The sequence below is a fragment of the Oreochromis aureus genome, linkage group 5, assembly GCF_013358895.1.
Source record: "Oreochromis aureus strain Israel breed Guangdong linkage group 5, ZZ_aureus, whole genome shotgun sequence".
In the NCBI taxonomy this organism is placed as follows: Eukaryota; Metazoa; Chordata; class Actinopteri; order Cichliformes; family Cichlidae; genus Oreochromis; species Oreochromis aureus.
The window spans coordinates 7,344,079-7,371,981 of NC_052946.1; the positions used below are offsets into that span (position 1 = coordinate 7,344,079).

Genomic DNA, 27,903 nt, shown 5'->3' on the forward strand with positions numbered 1-27,903 from the left:
CACACAGCAGATTTCATGCTGTCTGTATAGAAGTTTTACTTTGAAAGGTCTCCCCGGAACCCGCCCTTCTTCTGAAACGTGTCGCTTATTTGGCGACCACTGGGTCGTTGAGTGGCTGGACCCTTTCTGTGTCCGTGTCCGTGGGGAGAAAGGGGTTAAGCGGACATTTGGAAAGACCCTGTCGTGGCGTATAAAGCGCCCGTTACCCACACAGTCCGGCGGCCTGTGCTGGCACTACAGCGGCAGTGATGCAGCCTTCTCCGTCGTCTCTACAAAGGCACACAGAAACGCGTCGGTAACCGAGAGAGACACGGCAGACCCGCGGAGTCTGCCGCCCGGGGCCCCCTTGTCCTCCCTCACCGCTGCCTCTTCCTGACCCGGCATGCGAGGATGTCCAGGAAGATAAGGAGCGGCAAAGGTCGAGCAGCGAGCCGGATCGATGCTCCCACGGCCGGTGAAGTAGACTCGACAAAAAGCGTGTAGTTCGCCTGAACCCTGGCAGAATTGGGCTCGGCTTCTCGGTGGCTTCCAGAGGCTCTCAGGATGAGGAAACCCAGAGTGATCCGGATGGTTTTTGCCTTGTCCCTGGGATGTTTCGTCATGGTCATATTCTACTTTAACAGCAGCCTGAAGCCAGGTGAGCATAAATCCCATAAATACACAATATATCCCCGTCTGCTCTGTTTAAACTTGCTTCCACACCCTGCCATCGGAGCGCTCATTCTCCTGTATCCCCGCTCTGTCTGTCCGCTGCTAGGCTAAGAATAAAACTAAAGCTAAAACATTAAACATAAGAAATTAAGTGCCCCATGAATAGTTTACACAGAGGTCCCAACCTGACTCCTTTCAAGCAAAGCAAATATTTCATCTCTTTTATCAGTTCATCTCCATCCATCTGCAAATGACTCAAGTATTTAAATATGAGGGTTTTTTTATAAGTCTTTCTAAATTTAAAATCTCATGTGATGTATAGTCCTATAAAGGGTTGTGTGTTTGTGAGGATTTCTTGTGTGGAAACAAAAGTGTCTGATGTATGGGCTCTTGTTATTCACTAGTTTAAAGTGTGCAGTAGACCAGCTGGTCCTTTTCTGTTGGCATATGGGTTTGCCCATGCCTTCATAATAAAACCCATTCATAACCCGCTGTGTTAATGGGTTGTGGCATACTTGTAATCCAATACACATATCAGTGAAGTGCATGAAAGCAGGCTATTGAGACATTCTCAGCCCAGCTATAAAGGATTTTTTTGTGCGACTTGTTGGTCCTTGTCATTCCAATACTAAAGCGTGGCCTCCAGCCCATCGTCTTTTCACCCCGTTGTGCTCCATCCCGATGTCTTTATTTTCCCATGAAGCTCAGATCTAAATTGAGGAACAGGAGGAAAACTTCCATTAGCAGAGTGCTTAGCGCAGTGTTTCCTCAGCTACAGGGAGGAAGGCTGGGAGCAGACGCAGCTGGCTGGCAGTGGGGTTGTCCCTTCGGTGGGATCTGCTTCCCTCTGCCACATACAAAGGCCTCTTTCACACGTGCTCAGCTATTTTAGGGGCCTAAAAATTGTAGGTATAGCCCATATTGTGAGGTGGATTCACATTTAATGGAGATTCCAGGAAGTTTAGGTGTGTGACATGTCCATAAGTAACTTGTGAAAGACCCACTTCCATACTGTCAGTGACTGATATGCTTTTCTGTCAGTAGGATAACGTGTCAGTGCGGTAGGTGTGATTGTGTAAGATACAGTCACAAACCGTTACAGGTGTGTGGTTGAAATCAAAATCAAGGGTGTGGTTCTTCAGAAATGAAGTGATAGTGCTGCAAGATGGTCTCAACATGCAGTTGTAATAGATACTTAGGATAAAAGAATAAAGTAACAGTCTGTGCTGTTTAATGTATTTCAGTGATTTTTGCATTTACAGTAGGATAACTTGCACTTGCATTTCTTTTGATTTGATAGTCATACTCTAAAAATGGAACACTAAAAGCTTGAGGAATTCTTAATCATCCAGGTAGAAAATCCCAGAAAGTTTTTCTTAACCAAGTTTCTTCTTCAGCCTCACCTGCATTAACAATAAAGTTGAATAATAATTGAAACAAGCACCACAGCCAAACAAAGAGCCAGAAGATCAGTTTCATGGTCGTTATTATGCAAAGAGCCATGACCATTGGTCAGTGGCCATGTGTACTTCTCATCACAGCAATGTAAGATGGTGAAAAATGTACTCTTAGCCCCCCTCACAATGAACGTAAATAAAATGACCACCTCTAAACCGATGAGGGGGTTTCCTCATCATCTTACAAATCTGTGTTCATCTAAAAGCTGACTTCTACTGCTGATCATAACAGCTTAAAAATGCCTCCCCCACCAAAAAACTTGCAACATTAGACCTCCCCAAATGTATTATTATCATTATTATTGTTATTATTATTATTATTGTACCTTTTCTGTGGTACATCCCTGTATACAGAAAACGGTTGCCTTTGACAAAGCACTTGGCAACGGTGGGGATGAAAAATTCACTTTTAACAGGAAGAAGCTTCCAGGATTCATGCAAAAACTCAAAATCTTACCAAGAGTATTTGTCTTATTTCTAGTCAAAATTATCTCATTACACTTAAAATAAGACAGAATCAGCTAAAGGGCAACATTTCAGTAAGCTAAAGGAACTTGTTTCAAGACAGTAAATCTTAAAACTAGAAAAAACTAGACAATTTTCACTTGTTTCAGTGGCAGATTTTTTTTACTTAATACAAGATATTTTAGCTTGAAATAAGTGAAAAAATCTGCCAATGAAACAAGTAAAAATTTGACTTTTACATTTGTGACTTTTAGATAAAAAATTGGTTCATCTGTGTGCACGTTCTCATGTAGCTATACTGGACAAATTGCTTTTGCTTCATTGTAACTAATAAAAAAGGGAGACATGTCCTAGCAGGAAGAGCAGGGGTGTGTTTAATGAGAGCAATGATGGTTTGCTCGGTGATATAATGGCCGTTTATCAATGCCCAAGTACGCGAGTACGTACTCGCGTTCTCGGTGAGTACGTACTCGCCGAGAACGCGCGGGAGTATGCGTACCACCCGAGAACGCGAGCACGGACTCGCGATATGTACAATTGGAACACCTGCGTACGTGATGATGTCACAGGTCCGGAGTTTTTACTGCCGTCCCCTCCTAATTTAACTGTGAGTAACATGTTATGAAGCTTAACTGTAATCACAGCCAAACCGGTTTACTCAGGAACAAATAAAACACTGAAATAAACCAAACATTAACATTTAGAAGTGATCTAAGTGACTTATATATCATTTTTAACCTCAGTAGTGAAACCTTAATAAACCTTAATAAAAACAAGCAGGTGAGATGTTAGAACGCTTTTATTTCTATTCTAGTGGACACTCAATACTATAGACAGCTGCTGGAGTTTCTTTAACCTGAGTAGTGAGAAGTCCGCCAGCGGGGGTGAGGGGGTTGAAAACGATGTGCCGGGAGTCCGCTGTTGAGTTTTGGACGAAATGCATTCTGGGATATATAGCTGTCCCAAGTCCACACCGATGCATGGTCGATAAAACGGGCGGATCGAGAACACATCCGGGACTTTTTCGCGTTCTCGGCTTGATGCGTTTCGAATTGGAACAGTACTTGGTCTCCGACTGATGACGTATCACGAGTACACGAGAACGCAAGTACGCACAAGTACGCATATTGATAAACGCCCAATGACTTAAAAGCCATCGGCGGTGTTATTGGCCACACCTGTGCTTCGTGGAAAATTCAGTGTTGGTGTGGAAGAGCAGCACCCTAGAGCTGTCCCATCAAAAAGTGGCACTGCAAGTTTAATTTTTTATGTCCATGTTAAGTAAGCAGGTCTTAAAACAGCATCATACCCAAGTTGCTTGAAAAAGAAGGTAGCAATCTTGATCAGTCACCATCCATTTAAACTGGCTTTAATCAGTGGTCATCGTGGACCAAACTGACTCCTGGGTCTTAAATAAGCTTGATTTTTAAACTCACCGTTTCCTTGGTGGTTTGCCTGCTGCTAGAAAATCACAAGGTTGTGAGCATCGCTGTATAAAAGAAAGGGATGCGCTTGATTCGTTACAGGTCAAAATGAGAGATTTGTAGCCAGGATAAATGCACAAAAGCAACTGTTTCCTCACCAGCTACAAAAATCGGCACTGAATGATTGTCCAGTCCGATCGACAGTGCAAACCCCCCAAAATTAGAGATGCCTTCATTTACGTTTACTGTAAATTGCTATTGTGTATAAATTGCCTTTGTGAGTTCATTTAGATTTAATTGGTTTACAACCAGTGCTTTGATGAGACACATGGCATAAGTGCACACATTCCTAGATGATGCCTCTGTTTTTTTTTGGGGGGGGGTGGCTCCATGTATTCCGAACACACCTGGAATGCAGCTCACGCACCGACCATTAAACCTGCCTGTCTGCTCTAAGTGAATCTAAATTGGTTTCAGATATGCAGTTAGTTAGAGCTGCTTCACCTCCCCTATCTGGGGTAAAGGTCAGAGTGTTTTTAGGCGACGTGAAGCTGAAGGAGAACAGCCACATAACAAAGGAACATAGTGCCAAGTCAGAGTTAGCATAAAATTACAGCGCTTGGAATTGCAGTGCTAATCCAAATTTAGGATAATTGCATAGATGCAGAGTGGCTTTACTGTAACATCCTGGACAGAAATAGTTTTTCAGAACACGCGTTGCCTTTCATGCTGCAGAAACTTAACCCTTTGTGACGTCTTCGTATCCGGTCTTTGAAATTCACATCTGTTTTAGAAGAGCTGACTTTGTAAGATGGGCTTATCTGTCAGCGTGAGGTGTCTTTACTACAGTGGCCACTATGATTTCTCCCTTGGGCTTTCAGACGCATTGACTGAAGAGGAAGAAGTATATCATAGTCTGGAATGTGGTGTTGTATGTTACAGCACAGTGAGGGACTTCTCCCTTTGTTTTCCTGGGAGTAAAATCCAGGAACATCACACATACAGATGTGAGCCGACTGCTATGAGTGTAGCTAGTTGTAGCTGTTCAATCACAAACAGAGCCTGAGACTATTGTGTGGGCCTCGGGGCAGCTGTTGTTATTCATGTACTGGAGACTTACCCCCATCTCATACCTTCCTTGTCTAGGCTTGACTTGAGGCCAGAAAAGTCATAAAAATTAGCTTCCCAGAACTCTGTTGTGACGCTCTTTGGAACCTAATTTTCACACATGGTCACTTGTGGATTGGACATTATCCAATTAAAAGCAGACGCATCCACAAGGGAACAGTGTGTGACCTGATCTTCGTATGCTGCGGCGTGCAGTTGCCAGCTGAAATCGCTCATTCCTTCTGGCTGTTGTCAGATCTCCGTCCGTCTGCGGTGACATGATGACGGGTCGGGGTGGTCCTGCTGTTCCAGCCTGTTCTCCAGCCAGCTGCATATTCATGAAACGGCACCGCAGGAGCTGATAGCACAGAAAGTGTTCTGGACGCATTTTTTCAAAATTTCATTAGGATCATCTGCTTTCAGAGCCAGTATCCTCAAGTGATTTGATTTTTCTGGTTTGTCCTTTCGCAATTAAAATTACTGAATAAGTCTTCTGCTCTACTGTTTCAATCCAAGTGCTCTGTGGTAGCAAAATATTTAAACTCATCCCCACTTTGGTCCAGACTAAATTACACTGACAAATATTGTATGGGCTAGGGTTGTTCTGATTCAGTAATTTTAGTCACGCTCAGTTAAAAAGCCCACGCAGAGCCAGGCTTTTATTATTCCTCACTCAAAGAGCAAGCCAAGGCAACAAGAGACATGACAACGTGTACAGGTACACGTTTCTACATACAGTCTACATATACAGGTGCAATGATCTTTTCCTCTTTATCAAGCCTTTTCATAAGGCATATATGATATATAGTGATCATATAGTGTGTATATATAATGGAATCAATATTTTTAAATAAATAATTATTTTAAATATTATTAAAATAATAAGTGGGTATACAGAGGTCTGTCACTCCTGGATTTCTATTGCAAATTGATTAGAATGCATGTCCATGCATGTTAGGCTTATTTGCGGTTGTAAATTGGCTGGTGGGATGGTTAATGTTACTCCGAGGTAACTAAAGTTCGTAAGTGTATAGAATGAGGTGATGGTGTAGAGTGCTTGGAGTGATTAGGAAGACTAGAAGAGTGCAGAATAAATACCAGTCTATTTGATTCTGTTTACTAATGCATGTAGTGTTTGTCACAGTAAAGTTACTGACAGCCTTAATGTATGGTAGACATTCAGTGTCTCAGATGATGAGCCTTAATAACTTGAATCCCCCAGCAAACAGCTGACATTGTAGTGTCACATAAATCTGTGACACTAACAGCAGCGACTAGTGGTTAAAGTGTCGCCTCACAGCAGGAAGCTTCCTCGATTTTTTTATTTTTTATGTACGTGTAAAACAGAAAACTCTAACACCAGGCTGTTAAGGTCTATTAGTGAATTTAACCATCATTACTTTTGCATATGAAGAAAGTCGGTGGTGCCTAGACCCATGGGAGATTCAGTTTAAGTTAAATGGACCTCAGGGTTGTACCACACTGGTGAAACATGCAGTCAGGTCAGTATTTCCCTGTGTGATGGATATTTCTCTTTACAGCTAAATATTTGTCTATTGTCACTAGGGCTGGGCTATGTCATACCGTTCACAGTAATACCGGTGTAATTTTGGGCAACGATAGGAAAATGAAATATCGCAATAGAATGTGGGTAAAACGCGCATGCGCAGTGCCTATGTTTACATACGCACATGGCGGCGACGCAGAATGAGAAGAGCGAAAGTGGATCGTTAAATGAAACGGATGAACCAGAATTGGTTTGTAAACTTCAGTGGTGTGGAACTGGTTTAGCTTTCGTCCGTCAGATACACAACAAAGCACTATTTTTGGTAGCACATGCTAGTGGGCCGTCGTTATTACCGTGTTGTTTGGAAAATACGGCACACTTAAAATCAATCCTCTGATTTTTCTGAAAATCAACAGTGCCCCTTATAATCCCATGTGCCTTATGTATGAATTCTGGTTGTGTTTACTGACCTCAAAACGATTTTATGTGGTACACGGCGCTCGAAAATCTGTCAAATGTTTTAGTACAACTTTGCTAAGCTACGAAGCCGCACCGCTTGGTGGATTGTCGGAGCATTACGGCTATCGTAGGCAGAAGCCTCGCGGAGTGAATACGTACTGTGCTTCAACATAATATTACCTTATTGTGTGTGTATAACCAGGGCTGGACTGGGACAAAAAATCGGCCCGGGCATTTTGACTAGAGACCGGCCCACCAGGATAGAGATTGAAAATGTGACGTCATTCAGGGGTAAAACCGCAAAGGATTCTGGGAACTTGTGGCAAGAGGTACTAGCGCACGCAGGCTTTCAATTGAACTCAGTTACACAGCGATAAAAAGAAACCCAAAAAATGGCAAGAAGCTGTTGTATTATTAACTGCAATAGCCGGTCGCATGACAGCCACGGGAAGCCGACAGGTAAAGAGATCGTTTTTTTTTTTTTATCGGATTACGTCGTTGAGGAGAATTTTTTTAAGCCATGTTTCCGAAGTAAGAGCCGACGGATGGTCTGGATATACCAAATATAACGTCTCAGAACACTCCAGCTCACATGTTAGTCTGCTCCAAGCATTCCCACAAAGGTCAGTGTTTTGTAGTAGTTAATACGTCATTTTTCTTAACATAATTGGTGATATAGGTTACAAGCAAGTCTGGCGCTGAACAGAAATTGTCGTGCTATGCTCCTTTATTTATTGTGCATAAATAGTGAATTGTCCTGACACAATATTGTGTTTCGCTTCTGTTATTACCATGGTACATTGACAAAAACATATACTTTTATTCACAGGATAAACAGTTGTTTTGTATCACTAATTGTCCAGTGCGATTACAACATACAACATTATTGTCACTGCTACAGTTCTGTAATGCGTATCAGAAATTATTTCCACTACTAATTAATTATCGTTGAGCTCAAAGGTTATATTAATAAACGGTTAACGAATGTGTATTTATGACGACGATTTGTGAGACTGGTAAACTTACCTTTGTTTGTACGATGGTCTTTCGTTTCTACGGTGCATTTCAAGGTCCTGTACCCATCCGTCGGTAAACTGTACCTGGGCTTGTTGCAGTGACCTGAAGTTACTAAACTTCATGAGTGTATGCACTCACTCCAAGAACCGTATAATTATAAATCTGAGCGTGGTGAAAGTTGGGCAGCACGCTAACGTCTTTTGTCCACTCTGTGTGCATGTAAGGGTCTGACCCTTTCACTCCTTTGATTTTTTCCTGGTATCTTTTCTTTGCCTTTTCGTCGAGTCTGTCTTTGTACGGTCCGGCATTGTTCTCCTTAGTTTTGTACATTCCTTTTTGTGCGGCAAAGAAAAACCAAGAAGGTATTGGAACCAGAGAATGAACGCGTTTCTGGTGCTGCAAATGCTTGCATTTGATGCGGTACTTGTTTTGCCACGAGTTCCCGGAATGCAATGCGTGAAAGTCACGTGATCTGTCAATCGCTATAGGAAAAACCATAAAGCCTTTGCATGAAAACAACTGCTTTGATTTACACTGCCTTGTTGGTTTAAATGTATCAATCTAATAAACTTAAACCTACACCATCCTCCCTATTCTGGATTTTAAACAGTACATAGCGGAAACAAAAAGACTGCTTGGTCGAGTTAACCTCCTGAACTATCTACAACACATGGTAGAAACCTTAAATTAAGACCAAGAACACTAGAGGTGAGACATGATCATTAATTAATATTAAAATTAATAAATGGCAGATTTAGTGATATTTTCATAAACACCTCCTTTCCTTTTTTTGTTCTCCATTTTCTTTAGTTCGTCTAAGATTGCTAAACAAGGGGGAGGGTGCATCCGGCCTCCTCGGCTGTAATTGGTCCAGCCCAGAGTCGATCATGACCAATTGGCCAATCCAACACCTTTCATTATATATACCCTTCCTAAAAAAAAATAAATAAAAAAAAAAATCCATCGGCCCATAAAAACAAAAAATCGCCAGCGGCCCACCGGGCAAATGCCCGGTATGCCCGATGGCCAGTCCAGCTATGTGTATAACCTCTTTTTAAGTTTTGTGGATATTATACATGATTATGCTGAAGATATGTCGGCCAATTTCCACTGGAAATGCCTTTTGGTTAAACTGTCAGCAAGGAATTTGCACTGTTACATTTTTATATAACTTTAATGCACATAAAAAACAGCTGCTTGTTTAAGTGAAAATACATTGATGGTGTTTTTTGCACTAATAAAGTTGTGGAGTTGTAAAGTATTTTGTCTAATGTCAATTATATCGTCAGTTATATCGTTATCGCAAATTTTCAAATGTATATCGTGATAAATATTTTTGGTCATATCGCCCTGCTCTTATTGTCACTGTTTCCAACTGCTCAGATGCAGATGTGATGGATTTTAGTCAGCCAACTAATGAGTCGCCCCACAAATGCACATTAAACTCTTTTACGCTTCTGCACAGGATCATAGGGACTCCTGGATCTGCATACATTCTTCTAAGACTCAGCAAACAGACAGTGCATAGGCAGGAGCATGTGGGTGGTGTACTAACACCCTTTACACACACATTTGTGGCCTAAAAGGATCAGGCTTTCCCTTGTACAGCGTCAAAGCTACTCTTTGGCAAGTCAGGTCAAGGAAGGGGGGGGGGGGGCAGTTTTCCCAGTGGGACCTAAACACAGAGCTCATTTTATGGCTCGGACAGGAGGAACACACATCGGCCTTTCTATATTTTGCATTTCCCAAGCATTTGGTTCCGTGCGTACCGTAAGGAATGCTGTAGGCTTTGGGGTCCAGACAGGGTTAAACCAACAGGACGACGTCTTCCTTTGAGTCTGCCTTAGCTGGGGTTGGTGAGTTTCAGATGTCTTGTATCAGTGGAGGAGTTTAGGGCAGCTGAGACACTGTTTTGTTAGAGTGGTACACAGTTATAGCCAGCAGCTTTTTTTTCTTTTTTCCCTTCTAATGGCACATTTTTCCACCTATATCTATACTGTGCAGTGTGTCCTAGTGTCTGTGCCCAGTCCTCTGATATCCAGCTCTTCTGACATTTTAAGCAGTTTCTTGATATTTTCACCTGGCCCCCTTTTAAATACCTCATGACAAAACTTGGACTGTAAATTTCTTTGCTTGCTAATTGATGCCAAGTTAGCAGATGACAGATGAGACACAAACCTTTTCAGTGTGCCGTCTCACCCTGCTGCTGAAACTCTCAGTTTTCCAGGTGTTTGTCAGCTTCTAAATCATGTCAGCCGCTACCTCTCTGTTCCGTTTAAGTGCTTTCTTTGGGAGGGGTCGTAATGAAATGTGTTTAGAAAACAGGTTAGATAAATTGGTGCGCTGTGGCAGAATGATCTCCTCACCTCAGCAGCTCAAGGCAAAAGACAAAGCCTCCTTTTGGCAGCAGCATCCAGCTGCATGTGACTCTCTTGATTCCAGTAATAAGGCATCATCTGGCTTTTTGGCAGAGGTGAATCCACTAAATGAGAAGATTATTTATGTGTCAAAAGAATTGATGCTGATTACTGTGAAGCTTGTTCTTATGTATAAATCTCTCTGAGTGTTTGCTGTGATCAGTGATATTCTTGGTATTGCAACAGCTAAGTACTTTTCTAAGTGTTTTCCCAGTCTGTTTGCCTATGTCAAACCAGGAGCCAAGTTAATGTTGAGGGTGCTGCACACTCACAGCAACTTTTTATCTCAAGGTGATTGCAAAGGTCGGCTGGTAGGAAGACACCTTTCTGCAAACTGAGTCTGACTTTGACTAATGGCAATCACTCTGTAAGATTGTTGAAGGTTTGCTGGTTGGATTTTGGTTCTAATCCTCTAGAAAAAGAAGGTTGCTCAGGGCGATTCTAGTTGTTAATTTGAATTGTTGAATTTCTGTCTATATAGACTGCTGCAGATATCACTTATGATGAACCAAATTGCATGTAATGATATCAGACTGATAGCACAAGCTCTGTCTCATGGCAACATTTATGGCAGGTTTTACTAACATGGTTGGCATGCTTGACAATCTCATTTTGCAACAAAGTAACTGAAATTAAATAAGTTAATCTTATTGGATTAACACATATTGCATAGTATGGGCCAGTAATATTGGCCTGCTGGTAAACCGGTTGGCTGTTTGTACCTCGATGGTGTTCCTATGGTCAGAAAGTTTAGTGTGGAACTTTGTAAAACTCCACTTTTGATGGATGAAAGAGTGACCACCACACCATTTTCAGCTGGTAGAATCATGATGATTAGTCAGTACTGACAGCAGTACCAATGCTAGCTAACTGAATGTAGGAAGTTTGTATTTGTGTGTGTCAGGCACTGGCTTTATATGGGGTTGTAGTGGTTATTTGTGTTTGTGTGATAAATTATCACATGTGGTCAAAGTGTTGGCAAGGTGTAAATGATTGCAAAATGTGACCGCTAACGCAACAGTCATGTTCAACTGTTGAAATCCTGCTTATCAGTAAATCCACAAACTGTCAAGTTTGATATGGGCCAATGTTGTCCTGTCCAAATTCAGACAAACTGTGCTTCAAAGACTGAACCTTGAAGACCACGTGCAGATTTGTTGACATTGACCAAATTTGACTGAAAACAGAACTCACTTTAGTAAAATAAGTGCAGTTTTTTTGGAAAATGGCTGCTTCATTTAAGTTCCAGAGAGAGAGGGAGAGTGCAAAAGAACAAAATGCAATGCATCCTTTTTTTGGCTTTTCTAAATTGGTCCTGAATAACTTTAGCTGCAGCCAGACTGGGAATTTTGCCTCTAAACTGGGTGCATTCCAGTTAAGTGGGAAACACTGTAAACTGTTTTAATGGTTGCTATCTGGGTAGAAGCCTGTGCAAGCTAACACTGGGCAGCTTATATTTTTGTTGAACTAAACATTAACATTTAGTGCTATCTGTGGTAGGGCTGCACGATTATGGTCAAAGTGATCATTTTGATCACTTTTTAGTCAGTATTGGTGTTCATTCAGTTGGTTTGAGTGAATCTTTGCATTTCCGAAAAATAGATGATGGTGATCCACTTCGAGGCATGAGTGTGGCAGACATTTGAATTCTGTATGTCTGTCTTTGAACGTAGTCTTACTAGTCCAGGACACTTCAGAACGGCTGTGAGTGTCACATGCAGGCATGCAGTCAGAGGAGCTCTCGATTTGCTTTTGCTTTGCATTCTATTGGCTGAGCATATATTTTAAATATTATGTGATCGTGTTTATTTAACTGTGGGAAGCTAAAATCACGATCAAGATTAAAATTCCATTAACTGTGCAGCCTTAATGTGTGGTGAGAGTGTTGGCCAGTTGTAAATGATTGCAAAATGAGGCGGCTGATGCAACAGTCATGGTCTACTGTTGCAGTCCTCCTTATCAGTAACTGCACCTGGCATGCTTGATATAGACAACGCTACGCTGACCAGATTCATACATTATGTTAATAAGTACATGGGGATGGAGTGTGCCATATTGGAATGCAAATATATATGAAAGTGTCTGAAATAAGACGGGCACTGATCTATGATATTTATACAATACTGTTGCACAGCTTCAGCATTTCTCTAGTTACTCTCACCTGCTGTTAGAAGCTAGTAAAGACCTGTGATTTCACTTTTATGATCGACGTGTGTCTCTCGCAACTATTCTCAATAATTCTGTATATTACGCTCATTACTGCATGCTGGGCTGCCTGCAGTGAGCGTGTTTACAGCTCATAACCAGTTTGCCATGAGTGGCTCGACCACACCACAGGGAGGAGAGAGGTGCACACATGTGGTCACTTGAGTCTCACAGTAGTCTGTGCACAATAGTGTTGGGCCTATGCAGTTCATTTTCATCCATTACAGCATCATTGTCTCCAGTTAAAGCAGCTAATTGGTGACAAATCCTGAGTTCTTGTAAGTCTAATTGTCTCCAGATGACAAATGTTGCTGTTCATGCAAGTTTGGAGCGTAATGACTGCATAAAAGGCAGACTTGTACATAAGGCGTTAGTGCATACTGCCATTTGAATAATGGCACAGCACAGGAAGTCATTTGTTCAATGGGCAGTTAGTGCTGAGTTGCACTACTCAGTCTGGACTTGCAGCCACACAGCTGCTTGCAGATGTTTACTCCAGTGAAAAGCAGCCTGGCCTTGTCTCTGTGAGGAACCTGATGTCATTTCATTGTTGATGCGCTGTTAAGAGCATGTCTCTCACAGGAAGTTGTGTGTTTAAACTTGAGTTTAGCCATGAGCCAGTGGCTTCAAGACAAAAGAACCAAATCTCAAAGTGGATATTATCACATACAGTGTCCTTTGTTCAGCATGCCGTCACGGTGGATTTTAAATCAAGTGATTTTAAACTGATCACTTGATTTTGTTATTTTTTAATTTTTTTTTAATCAAATGATGAAGATGTTAATTGAAGGGACAGACTGTTTATTAATTCCGAACTTATAAATAGTCCCCCTTTTTCCATTTGTTGAAAGTGACTGGCATCCCTGCAGTCACTGACTGACTGTAGTCCAGAACCTGTGGACATGATCACATGCTTCCTTCTTTGAGGTCTGTGGGTCTCCGTGTTCACTTTTGGTCTCAGTAAGTGAAAAGCATGATTGGTTGGGCTGATGTTAGGTGACCGACTCTGTTCTTTGCCCTGAGAACGCTTTGGGTTATGATCCAGTTGCATTGTTATACACCGTCTGAACAGTTTAGGAGCATTTATCTGAACCTGAGCCTCTTTGGACCTCATAGTGGTCCAGTGAGCTGCTTCTGTGTAATACTTGAAACCAGTTTAAGTATGGCTTTTATCTGCTTAGTTTGCTGTCAGATAATGAGGGAACCTGGCTGTTGGACCGCTTTTAGAGAATTTCGAGCCTCTAAAACTGGGGGAGTTTGTGAAAATGGATGTAATCATTAAACTGTTAATGTGATATTTTTCTTAACATTGGGGTTATGGAGCAAGAAGAGTTGCGGTTTCAGGAATATGAGTCAAGTTTAATTTAAATGGCAGCAATACAGAAGAACATTTATGGAATTTTCTGGATGAGTTTCAGTGGATTATTGCATGTATCGCTTGAACCTCCTGAGGCAGCCTGGGGTGAACATTTGTTAGTGAAAATATGCAAATTCCATGCTTACTTGAATTCCTTGAATCGTCAAGCAAATACTGGGAAGTCCATGAAATGAAGCAAGATCTAACTTGTGTAGAAAGGGATCATTAATTGCAGGGATTAGTCTTCCTGGAATCGACACGTACACTAAAAGCAAAGTTGGTTCACCACTGGATTTTCCAGAAAAGGGCACCGATGTCACCATGAAACTACAACACTGTCACCAGGTGGTCGGAGTTCAGCGAGATACTGGAAACCTAACCCTCTTCAGCTGAACTGAATCAGCAACATGAGGACTTAATCTGTGAGCTTTGGTACATCAGCTTCAGATTGTCTGATCTTTGGACAGAGCCACGCTAGCTGTTTCTTTTCCCAGTCTTCTAACGAATTGCCTCCTGGCTAACTTCATAATTTAAAACACTAAAATGACTCATCTCATCCGAAGAAGGTGACAGATTGCAGTTTTATCTTCAAGCTAACACTTACTGGCTAAACACACCAGAATACATCTGCGTTTCATTTAGGGAGCGTGCGTTTTTCATAAAAGAACATCTGATGAAGCGGGGTTATCTGTGTTTATCTCTGAGGAAAAAAACAAATAACCTCCACACTACGCTGCAGATGGAGTGAAGATATGGCTTTAAAGTGACGACGTCCACAACATGCAGATCAGATGGAAGTGTCTCTCTCAGTAACTCAGTCTCTGTGAGTGTTGATGTGACACCTAACATCTGTGGCTGGAAAGTGGACGATGTGATGAGCTTGTTCTATAAATCAAATAAGCTGTGCTCCTGTGGGGATGTTCATAGTATCTTGGAGTCCTGCTGCTCCCTGTCGTGTCAGTGAATCATGGTTCAGCAGCGTGGTGCTCATCTCTGCTTTCACTGCAGGCAGGTTGGAGTGCAGAATATGTGATAGTAGATGTTGTTCTGAGAGCTCATTTTCATTTTTCTAACTATGATTAAACTGTTTGAGTTGGAGTGAAGCAACCACTGCCTCTCCTAACCAGGCCGCATGCCTTTGCGTCTTTTTTTTTTTCTTTCTCCCACGAAGGCCTGCAGCTTTTAGGAGGAACAGATTGACTACCTTTACCCAGATTAAATCTGAGGATCATGTGGTGAAACTCTATACTTGTCCAATATCTGGAAGAAAACAAGTAATGGCTCTAAGCCAAAGGACATAAATAAGGTCCTTTTATCCTTCCTTTCAAACTTTAGTCTGTCATAACATGGAGAATTATATGTTCTGCCCGGCCAAAACACTTATGTTCCATTTCTAAAGCACTCGAGGAAATAAAAGCAGCGATAACAAACCATTAAAGTTTACTTTATTGTTTCAGTGCAGCATTTTTTTTATGCTCAGTTTGTGTTAATGTTCTACAGTGCACTTTATTCACCTGTTTTATCTGTCTAATGATACACCACCCTGTATTATTATTTATGATAATGATAGTTAACACCAACAGTAGTAGTTAAATAGTAAATGAGCTGATTCTTGTATACTGCTTGGGTTCAGTATCTTGCTCAAGGATATTTGGCGTGCAGAATGGAGCAGCGAGGGATCGAACCACCAACCTCCCGACTAGTAGATGGCCTGCTCTACCTACAGCTGCCTTGAAACACTTTATATACTTTCACTGTTCTGATCATCACGTAAGGCTAATTATAATTTTGGCATTCCTCAATTCAGTGAATTATCGAATAAAATCATTGCGCTGCACCTCTTTATCCTCGGCCTTTGTTCCTCCCTAAAACCCTGCAGTAAGCTCACGCTCCTTCAGGCTGCAGCATGTTAAACTTCCATAAAAGCATGAAGTCAGCGACTGATCGGTAATCATGGGATGGACACCGTCCCCTTTCTAACTCGCCTCATGTTGACAGTTTGCAAATGTATCGTGCACATTTTCTTTCATGTAATAAAATGTGTCCACAAAAATCTGAACACCAGCCAAACTCTTACAGTCAGGGTCACCAGGACCACATTTGGGCATGATGACACACATTCACAAAAGCATTACATTAGTGATAATTAAGCGTTGACAGCTCCATACTTTGTGCTTTGTGTGAGATACCTGTCAGAGATGATAACTGATGTGCTTTTTCCTCAGCCTCAGAGGCGGTGGGTGAAGGCAGCAGCAGACAGAAGTCCAGGAGGAGTCCTCTACAGACGCTGTATGATGGCGATCAGGTCAGTCCAACGTCATGTACACTTTAAATATTTATTTGTAAGGATTTATTCCAGGATTACTCAGGGTTATTTTTACAAACTTGGCAAAGGTCATGATAAATAGTCATTTTGTGATTTTTATGATTCTTTGTGTTTCTGGCACGTTCTATGTTTGAATGAAAGAGAGCACATATAACCAGACAGGATAGGCCAAGTGTTTAATGATAAACAGCGTCTCATTTTTAATATTTAATAATAATCTTCTAGCTGTGGAAATTCAGTCCTCCTGCAGTTTGTTGGCATAAATAAAGCAGTGTCCAAAACTCTTGAGTCACAATTGTTTATACTTTGCTTGGGAAAAAGGAAGTAGGTGGAGTGATTTACTGAAACATGCAAACATACATGGAAATACAGTGGAAAGGTAAAAACAGACTTTGTACAGTTCTAACAAGCTTGAAAGTCCACATTTGGTGCGACCGCCTTTATTCTTCAGAACAGCCGGAACGCTAATGAATGCTTTCTTAGAACTGACCTAGACTTCAGAAATAGTTCTGCAGGCTTCTTGAAAGACACTCAAAAGCTCTTCTCTGGATGTTGGCTGCTTTTTGTTCTGTGCTCTGTCATGGTGATCCCACACTGATTCAATCATGTTGAGGTCAGGGCTTTGGGGAGGCCGATCCATGGCTGATAGAAGAAACCACTGGGGTTTTGAAGGACCTTGGAAAGAAAAGCGTCTGGACTTCTTTAAGCTTCCTTGAAGATGTTTCACCTCTCATCTGAGAAGTTTCTTCAGTTGTAAGAGCAAATGGTGGAGAGTCCCAGATTTTTAAGCCCTATGGGAGTGTTCCCAAGTGTGTCATGGACCACCCTATACACCACCACACCAACTAGGGAGAGTCAGAGAGACAATCAGAACAATATTGTCATCCCCTATGTACCAGATTTATCAGAGAAACTCAGGAGAGTCTTCTCCAAACACGATATCCCCGTGTACTTCAGACCCAGCCATGCAGTCAGACAAAAACTGGTTCAAAGTCTAAAGACAGAACTCCCAAACACAAACTTAACATTGTAGTGTATACTGTACAGTGTAGCGAGGAATGCTCAGACCTCTACATCGGAGAGACCAAACAGCCACTTCACAAGTGCATGGCACATCATAGAAGAGCCACCTCCACATGACAAGACTTGGCTGTCCATCTGCATCTAAAGGACAAAGGTCACTCTTTCCTGGATGCCAATGTTCAAAGTTTGGACAGAGAAGACAGATGGTTTGAAAGAGGAGTGTAAGAAGCCATCTATGTCCACTGTGAATGACCATCTTTGAACAGAGGCGGTGGCTTACGATACCAACTGTCTGCCATCTATAATCCAGTTTGAGATCACTTCCCAGACGCCATCACGCCCACTCACATCCTGGGCCTTTGACCGCAGGAAATCACATGATAGAGTGGGGCTAGGTTTCACTGTGGGTTCACCCGAAACCTTTTCTGATTGTGACCCAAACTCGTTTTCACACCTTGGCTCGTGAGATTAGGTAGAGGATCAATAGTGGGTCCATGAACCCCTCGGGGGGCACTCCCATAGGGCTTAAAATCTGGGACTCTCCACCAATTGCTCGTAGAACTGAAGAAACTTCTTGGATGAAACGTCTTCAAGGAAACTTAAAGAAGTCGAGACGCTTTTCTTTCCGAGCTCCTTAGACCACGATGACCTGGATGACTGAGAACCTTCACAGACACATGGGGTTTTTTTGTTTTGTTTTGTTTTTTTTATTTATTTATTTTGTTTTGTTTTTAAGGAAACACCACACCGTGCTAAGATATGCAAAGTTTTCAGCTAATGCTTATTAGGAAATCACCTTTTTGGTGCAAAAGTACAGTTTAATGATTGTCAGATTGTGAAGCTGGACCTTTTGTCCCTGCATTTTACTTTTGGGTATAAAGCCCCTTATTTTTGAACCTATAGAGTGCACGGGTATAGAAGATGATTAATACATAATGTAACAGATAAATGTTCAGCCATCAGCATCTTAATTCAGCAGTTCAGTCCACGTTTTGCTCCGGTCCTCGTAAATCTGCTTTAGCTGCATCTAAAGGAAAGTAATACCTGCTCTTTGTAACGAAATGTCTAAGAGACAAATCTCCCCGCAAATTTGTGAAGTCTTGATAGTTGTGATATTTTTCATCTCAAGGAGAAATACTTTGATGCATTCTCATCTGAGCGGTAAAAGAGGAGAAATAAAGGTCGGCCATTTTTGTGGAATTAAAGACACGACATTTATAGAGGAGGATTCATGACTTTGTACAGATACTGTCAGGCAGTTAAGAGTTTTATATTTAGAGCTGCGTCTGACTGCTTTTCATCCATGCACAGGTTACATAAAGCTAAAAGCAGTAACAGGAGATGCTCTTTATCAGGAAATACAAAAATATCACTTTTTTTTTTTTGTAATGAACCACTTTGTCCGTTAGCATGCTTACTGTCTGGAGCTTAGTATTACACAGAAACATGTCCATGTGCAGCCTTTCATTTCCATTCTAGTTATGAGTTGCTTATAACAGCTGTACACAACCACTGCCTCACTGGGTGTTGACGTATCTGAATACACACTTTCATCCCTGCTTTGTTTTGACACAAGCTCACTTGACATTAAACAGCGATGACTCAGCGTAACTTTTATCTATCAGTTTGTTCTCTGTAAACGTCTGCCATTATTGAGTTTAATTCAGTATTTGCTTTTTGAGGAGGCTTTCTCAGATAAACACCCGTGGGCGGGGCTCTGAATGACCACTTTCCTCTACGCAGACATAAAGATGTTTTCAGCGTTCACCCATGATCTGGGCTCTGCTATTAAAGCAAATCTTACAGCTGGTTCCAGTTAAATCTCCCTGTGAGGAGAAGGAAGGTGCACATGCCAGAAAACAAACTAGCTCCAGTGGAGTCCGGTCCACTCGCTTCCAATTGATGTGATATTTTCACTGTTCCATTTCCACTTAAACTGTTTAGCAGCAGCAGGATACTGGAGTGAGCTTGATTAATGTGAGGCAGATTTATTTCATTGTTTAATTCTGTAAACACAATGGGCGACTGATTCTGTCTCCATTTGTTGCTCTCTGCACATGTGCAGCAGGTAACTGGGTGAAAAACTACGTATAGTGGAATAGCTGACTACCTGACAACCTGGCGACAGGAAGACACTGAGCAATACGATTAAGAATTGAGTGTAACCATTGTTTATAACTTGTAAGAAAGTTGTAAGACTCTTTGCTGTCATTTTTTTTGGCGCAAAAATCCTCTTTTCAAACTGTCTTTAAGTTTTTGTGATGCGCTGCTTGTAACAAAGTGCCTAAAAATACCAAAGAACTAAGATTTAAATTGTAAGTCGTCTGTAGATGCAACATTGTTTGACTTGAGTAAGGTGCCTTTTTATACTTAAGTGATTCGTGCGAAGTGGGTTAACAAACCCAAAACGAGCAGCATTCCTCTAAAAATGGTCAGGTACAAAGACTTGACTAAAATTGAGTGAAAAAGCAGCCAGTGTCCACAAAAAAAAAATCTTTGAAAGACCTCCACAAAATCTGGATAATTAATGCTCGAGACCTCTTTTAAAAAAATGACAGGAAAGTCTGAGGCCGACTGATGGCCATTTTATAATTGCACCAACAGCTATCACCGTCTCACCAAGCTTCTGGCTGATTGATGGTCTTGCAGCCAAGTCCAGCCCTGCGTAGGTCTACAGTCTGGTCCCTGACATCCTTTGACAGTGCTGTGCTCTTGCTAATGATGGTGGCGAGGTTGGAAATGAAGAATGTGTCCTTTATATACATAATGATCTGAGATCAGGAGTATTTGTAATTGCTTGTGTGCCAGATAAGCCCGCAGCCAATCTATGAAAGCCAGTATTCTGGCTGGGTTATGGGGGATAACATTTCAGTTGATGAGACTAACGTAAAAATGAGAGACTGTTCATTTCTTTAAATGGAAAAAATTCAGCAGGGATTCAAATAATTATTTCCCCCAGTGTGAAAACACAGATATCTGAAAATCAGTTTTGATTAGTCCAGATGAAATTTCTACAAATAGATCAAAACACGATATCTTTAATGAATGTTTCCACACAGCAAATTGTCACTTCCACTAGCTACTACTCAGCTCCACTGATTAAATGTTAAAGTGTTCGACACACTTAAGAAGACTTTGGTGTTCTTTGAAGGTTTGAATGTCATGAAACATTCTAACAGCTGTTAATATCTTCAAACTATGAAATCATGCATCCCGCTCACATGAAAAGACTGAAACACTGTGTGTGCACTGTTGTGTACACACAGTGCACAAACCTCTGCTGAGAGGAAGGGTCTGTGTTGGCTCTGTAGTCGTTCAGGTGTCTGCCACTAAACACAGAGAGCCACACATAGGGTCAGGTGCAGAGTCAAACTGAGAGTCTCGGGGCTCCAACCACTGCAGTGGGATGCCAGGCTGAGTAAATGAAAGGAGTAAATAAGACATTTGTGCCACGCAGAGGCCAAGCTGAACTGGATGACCTGTGACTTGATTAAAGTTGGGGATGGGCCATAATTAAGACACCAGAGGAGATAAATCTGTGAGTGCATTTTCTCTCATTCAAAAGGCCCTTGGCTGTAAGCGGCGTCTGTATGTCATCATAAGGGTGGAGTGAGAAGAGCCTTTTTCACCCTCAGATGGCGCTGCACAAAATCTGCTAAATGTCCTTAAGCAACACTGAGTTGCTGAAGGTGAAAGTGGGGAAAAATTAGTGGGTGTGGCACTGGAAGGAAGCGAGCTTATTAAATCTGTTTGAAGCTACAAAGTTGGTCATATCTGAGCTGTCCTACCTGCATTGTTCAACATTCCTTACAAATTGGACCGTAGGGAACATTGGCAATACAGTGGAAGAGGCAATGTAGGTAGTGCTGCTGTATCATTGGAGTCCTCTCAGGAAGGCCAGATTCTCACATTCGTCACATTATAACTTAAACTGTCCCAACTTTAAATCACTTTTCCTTGGGTTTAATGCCATGCAAGTCCTGCACTGATACCTGAGGAGCTGTGGGACACGAACCATCAAAGAGCCTGTGGAGGTACATTTACATGCGCTCCTCCCGAAAACCAGCAGTGTAGCTATCCATAGGACAGATGATGAAAGTTGGCTTGAACAGGGGAAAAGAGCAACAGCAGAGTTTACCATGAAGAGGGAAAACTTTCTTCTAGTAACTTCTGTCATCATAACTTACAATCAGTGCCATAAAACTGACCTGAATTCCTCTTATAAATTGTAACTCAGGTTTTTTTTTTTTTTTATTACTAAATGTCAATTCTCTGTGATTCCTCTCATCCCTGTAGGTTGAGTCGGCGGTACAGGCGATCCATCAGGGCAGACGGGAGCTGCTGGAAGAAGCTTGTCGCTCCTATACCCGCAAACGTAGAGTCCTCATCCCCGAGGACCTGAAGCACATCATCGTGGACGACCAGCACGGCTTGCTCTACTGCTACGTGCCCAAAGTGGCCTGCACCAACTGGAAGCGGGTGCTCATGGTTCTAACGGGCGTTGCCGGGTCCAACACAGACCCTCTCGCGATCCCTGCCAACGAGGCCCACATCCCCGGAAACCTCCGCACACTTTCTGAGTACTCCACCTCCCAGATCAATCAGCGGCTGCGCTCATACCTGAAGTTCGTCTTCGTGCGCGAGCCCTTTGAGCGGCTGGTGTCTGCATATCGCAACAAATTCACACGGAGCTACAACACAGCCTTCCATAAACGATACGGCACAAAGATAGTGCAGCGGCACAGGCCGGACCCACAGCCGGAAGCTCTGGAGAGAGGAAATGACGTCTCCTTTGAGGAGTTTGTCTATTACCTCGTGGACCCAGCCACCCAGCGAGAAGAGCCCTTCAACGAGCACTGGGAGCGGGTGCACTCACTGTGCCACCCCTGCCTCATCCACTACGACGTGGTGGGGAAATACGAGACGCTGGAGCAGGACTCCCGCTATGTGCTGCAGCTGGCCGGGGTGGAGGACCAGGTCAGCTTCCCCGCCTCGTCCAAGAGCACCAGGACTACAGGAGACATGGCTGCCCAGTTCTTCCACAACATCAGCCCTTTTTATCAGAAGAAGCTGTATAATCTCTATCGCATGGACTTCCTGCTCTTCAATTACTCTGTACCGGCCTACCTCAAGTTTAGATGAGGCTGGATTTCGCTCACACACAGAAACTAAATTACAGAGCCTGGACACCTGCAGAAGAAGCTTCTCCATGCAAACACTGCAAGTTCTGTTTTAAGAGAAAGAAGAGCAATCCTTGTCAGAGCTCCAAAGAAAACTAATTTTATTCTTGAGACAGAACATTGCAATGGAGAACTCTTGAAGGAATCATGAGATCAACATTGTTGCCTAAAAAAAAAAAAAAAAAAAAAGGCAAATCCTATTGTACTGTAGTTATCGAGCAACTAGATGTTGCTCATTGCCTTTGAATGTGTGAAACAGGGTTGGGCGATATGCTGAAATCTTCCATCCGGGCCACCGTCAGTCCAACTACTGCGTTGCTATAATATCTGTTTGCAATCATCAAAGAGATATTTGAGGAAAAGAAGAATCAGCTTTTGGGGTTTATTATGGTTGTAACTGTCTGAGGTCTACGTCATCATATGTGATAACTCGAACTCTATATTTATGAGCGAGGCAAAACTGGCTTTTCTCTTGTCAGTCAGAATGATTTGTTTCTTTGTTCCCAGTTTTCCAAATCTTGGGAGAGAAATTTAATAAAAAAGAAACTTGTATACTCTGATTGCCTGGCGTTGGAGTTAAGGTTAGATTAAGGTCCAATAATGACAATTTAAACATCAGACTGTTAAACCGGACAAACCAAAGGATCTAAACTAGGCAGTAAGATGAAGTGCGTCCACGCGGTACAAACAGCAGGATAACCTGCTTGCTAATTGATTAGGGTGCCCAACTGCACATGTAGTTTTTGGTCTACTTCTTTAATTTGATTGAATAATATAGATGTTTTTATTCGGTGCCAATCAATTCAACAGCAGCCACTTAAAAATGGCAAAAGTGTTTAGTGTTTTGTGAAATGTTTTCCTATACATGTACAGTATGAATTGACGTTTGATTTAGTCTAATATGTCTCCATTTAAAAAAAGATTTCTGCTTGTAATTATGCAGAATCTCAACCTGAAGCTTTTGGCTTTTCTGTGCGAGTAGCATGTGATTACATGCAGGATGTGAAGAGCAGAAAAAGGGATCGCATTGCTGAAGTGCAAACTTAAAACTGCTGGCTTTTATTGGACAGTAATTTGAATCTAAATTTGAAAATGTTCGTCAGTGCTTAGAAGATCAAGCGTTGGCCAGGATATCTGCTGGCAGTGCTCAAAGCCTCAGAGGAATCATTGGATAGTAGAAAGCTCCCAGGTTGATGGCTTCCTGGTCCATTATGTTAACATAAGAAATATGCCCAGCCCTACCCACCAACCAAAAAAGAGCAAGAAAGTGCAAAAAACCCGGCTTTGGACTATATGCGATATAAGCGTTTATATTTTTCCGATCACTCAGTCCTAGCATGGAATATTTTTGGCTTCATCTTATTCTGGTTGTGGTCTGCTGTTTTTAAAAGTGTATTTGCACGACAAACGTTATTGTTGCAAGTTCCATAGCATAATGATTAAAGTATTAAAATCATGTTTAGACAGTGAATGTCTCTCAACATGTGTGCCTTTGCTTTTGGGCCTTTTTTTTTTTTTTTTTTTTTTTTTGGTCAGTTGTAAATGACAACTTTTGTAACTGTGACTTTGTTTACTTTTTCGTACTGTAGGAGGAGACTTTTGTGTAAACTATGACATTGTCTTTATTTATTGTGCCATTTCTGATTCCACAGAGTCAAACCAACCAAAATAGGTAAAGTTTCTCTCACGATTTTCAAATAAAATGCATCTCAGAAAGAACTTGTTAATTCCTTAATAGTGACAAGAATTCTCAACACAATAACGCAGAATACGGCCTGCACATTTTGCATGTCAATCTTTTATTGAAATGATAAACCATGACTGGATGTGACCTAGAAGTGTTTATAAAGGCAACGGTACTACGAAGTCCAGTCAAGCTCGATGTCAGTGGAAATAGGATTAATTACTGTTTCTGAGTGCTATTTCCAGACCACTAACAACAAGCTAAAAGTGCATATCAAACAATTGAGAAGGCCCCATACAGAAAAGTGCATACTAAATCATTTGTTCACAAAAATAGCACAAAAACAATCCGTGCCATCAATACCTGGAACACGGACACGGTTAAATACGACAGGCTATATTCAGTGGCATCGTGCTGCACAAAAAAAAAAATAAGAGATCCAGTAGAAATTTGGCAAGAACCAACTGAAGGCTCGTCACGGTTTAAAAGGCACAAATCTACAGAAAATAAGCACGATTAAAATCTAACATTCATCCAGACTGTGCAACGCCTAGTATACATTTACACTTAGTTATATATGTTGTTATTGCCTGAATACGATCATTTGCCTTGTAACATTTAGGAGCTGACAACAGGTGTACAGATGTGCCAACGGTTATTACGGTGGTTCTACATTACTCCCACTCGCTGCATCCACTTTGAATGGACTGTGGTTTTGATAATAACCACAGTGAGCTGGTGAATATGGAGACTAAAGTGCAAAAGAACTCCACCCTGTCCGCGTGTTTATTTTTTTCTTCCACCACCTGTTTCCTGTATTCTCTTTTTTTACATGTTGCTTATCTACAGTGGGAATATCTGTGCCTCAGTGCTGGGTGTGAAGAGCTATCGGCAGTGAAAAAAATCAAAATTGATATAAACTATAGTGCAAGAGTCTCAAGCCCCTCATTTCTTTATATTTTGCTAAAATGGTTGCAAAGTAATATGCAATGCAAAAACAGTGTCTGTACGATTGTAACAAGCTTCAAAGCAAGCATTTTTGTGATTTTGTTCAGTAGTCCTCACGATTAGTTCTCTAGGCTTCTTGAAGGACACTCAAAGCTCTTCTCTGGATCTTTCTGCCTTTCGTTCAGTTCTCTGCAGAGATCATCCCACACTGCTTCAATAATGTTGAGGTCCGGGCTCTGGGGAGGCCGACCCATGACTCAGTGCTGCACCGAGTTCTGGGGATCATTGCCATGCCGACAAATGAAGTTGCTGCCAATCAAATGCTTTGGTATTGCATAGTGGATCACGATCTCCAACACCACCGTTTCCTCACATTTTTTAACGACGCACTGCACACCATGGCAAGAGATGCCAGGTTTTCAGCTAATAGTTGTTCATATGTGTTAATTGGCTTAACAAAAAAAGTATTCCTCTGAAAGTGGTCAGGTACAAGCACTGAACTGAAAATGGGTGAAAACTCAGCCAATGTCCAAAGAAAAACTTTGAAAGACCTTCTGAAAACCTGGAGAACTATTGCTCAAGACCTTCTTTTGAAGGGGGGAGGGGAAGTAACGTATAATGAAGGGATGGGGAGACTCAAGATTATTGCACAGTACTGTATGTTGTGAATAAATTATAACCACACAATGAATGATTTACTTTTCACAAAATAAAATCTGTTGTGATTGTTATGTCTGCTTTTTTACAAAACAACAAGGGTTGCACAAACTTGGTGGGGAAAAATTCAGGAACTGTGTGGGACTATATCAAGACTTCCTTTATAATGTCCTAGGTAGGATGTTTTTAGGGAGACATTTTTACCCAAAATTGCATAAATAGCAAAACATATTTGGACCTTACAATGAATGTGACACAGCCTATGAAATTTATGCTAGCCTAACCAACACTATCAGATATTTTTGCTTTCCATCACAGTAACAGCCTGTTTTTGCTGCAGTTATGAAATGTTATGAAACTAAAATAATGAAAACTGTACTTTTTCATTACCAACAAAATGGAACAATAGCTATTAGCATGTTCGGGCAACAAGCTGAACCAAATTATTACCTGCTGTTTCTTTGTCACCTCAAGTAACCCAGATACTCGTTACTGTAGCATTCTTTTACATACAAACTGCTCTTTCTCTGTCGCTTCAAGCTGAAGGTGAAGCTCTGTACTTCACTAGAGGGAATACAAAAGTGTGTAAGATAACAGTAGGAAACAATGGCAAACAAAGCAGGGAATTAGTTTCATTTACAGGCTATTTACTAGCTATTGTTTCACTAATGTAACATCTCCCAGTTGTTTACTTTGGTAAATAATCATCAGGAGGTATTAGGGAAGTGCTCAGCTCATTAGCGCTCAGCTTCTTCCTTATTCATTCCTCAGTTGTTCTTTAGCAAATATTGCAGTCGTTTGGATGTCTCCTCACTCTGCTGTTTCTTGAGCATATTAAACAGTTATATTTTAATAAGCTAGCATTGTGTTCTTTCTTGCAAAATACTAGTCCTCCAAGCTGTCTTTATCACAGTGTTTGTAATAAACTGGTGACTACGTTTAAGCACTAATATACTTCAGCTTTGAATTTCTGGTGAATTATTTATGAGATAGACTGGAATATGCCATTACAGTTAAACTAGTGACCAATAATCCTACTAACAGGTGGACTAGAGACCAAAACAGCACACCAGACATTACCTGCTCCAGCTTTGGGCTGGCTGTAATTTACACAGATCTGACAGTGTGGCTGGTGTGTTTATTCTCCCCTACATGCTAATGTACCAGCTGTCTGTTACAGACCAGTCAGGCTCCGTCTGACCTCATCAGAAACTTCACAAAGACAATTCAATGGCAGCTGGACAAATACTGCCTACAGATTGCTTTGTATGTAACTGTAAGGCTTGACAGTCTGTCTGAACACAAATATCCCTTTTGTACCAGTGTGGTCCCAATGCAAGTCTCCAATCTAGAGCTAAAAAAGACTTTGATTGGTGCCAGAAGGCTGGTACAACCAAATTGCTGGGCCCAAAAATGAAACCACTGAATTGGTGGTTACAGGCGAGACTACCACAAGAAATTCACCACTGATTGGTAGATGCAGCCTAAAGACTGTGTTCGTGGAAAAGAGGTAACAGCTGTGCTGTTTCATGGTCAACAGAGCAGATCTTAAAGTTTAACGAATTATGAGGAGAGAATCAGAAATCTAATGAGTAAAACTGTGCCCTTGTACTAAATATGTTTTCCTTAGCTAAAATTCCATTCTTCTTTTCATGATAATGAGTGTAGAAGTCTCGAGATACAAATAACACCTTCTGTCGTCTCCTTCCTTCTTTTCAGTTCGTTTTGGCCTTTTGCACACAGGGAACAGTGCATTCAGGATGTGCAGGACTATGTTTCTGTATCAAACTCCAGTCTGAGTAGAGCTGATCATCACAATCAGCCTGAAGCTCAGAGCCAAGAAGCCGGTACCCAGCAGGTCACCGAGAGCTGTCAGGTAGGGGATGGAGAAGTTGTCTGGATCCAGGCCCCTGCGCCACAGCCAGCGCACCATCAGGCTGGTCACATAGAGCAAAATCCCCACCTGCATGGTGACAGCAGTCGCACGTGTTTCAAAGATGAAGACTTTGTTTCTTTTTA

General features: G+C 41.6%; 2 protein-coding genes across 3 annotated transcripts in view; one reads left to right on the forward strand and one right to left on the reverse strand.

The window, feature by feature from the left end:
• Positions 1–25,942, forward strand: LOC116327050 (carbohydrate sulfotransferase 11-like). Of its 2 annotated transcripts, none has more exons than XM_031748519.2 (3): positions 1–637; positions 16,292–16,371; positions 21,712–25,942. In XM_031748519.2, the coding sequence occupies exons 1-3, from the start codon at positions 544–546 to the stop codon at positions 22,555–22,557; spliced, it is 1,020 nt and encodes a 339-aa protein (XP_031604379.1). In that variant the 5' UTR covers positions 1–543; the 3' UTR covers positions 22,558–25,942. The 2 variants fall into 2 exon arrangements, with proteins under 2 accessions (XP_031604379.1, XP_039468429.1); XM_039612495.1 differs by lacking the exon at positions 1–637 and adding an exon at positions 7,653–7,693.
• Positions 24,378–27,903, reverse strand: part of LOC116327036 (solute carrier family 41 member 1-like) — a 20,164-nt gene continuing 16,638 nt past the window's right edge. Inside the window, exon 10 of the mRNA XM_039612494.1 lies at positions 24,378–27,847. Within this exon, the coding sequence (XP_039468428.1) occupies positions 27,668–27,847 (180 nt within the window). The 3' untranslated portion in view covers positions 24,378–27,667. The remainder of the gene's footprint in view (positions 27,848–27,903) is intronic.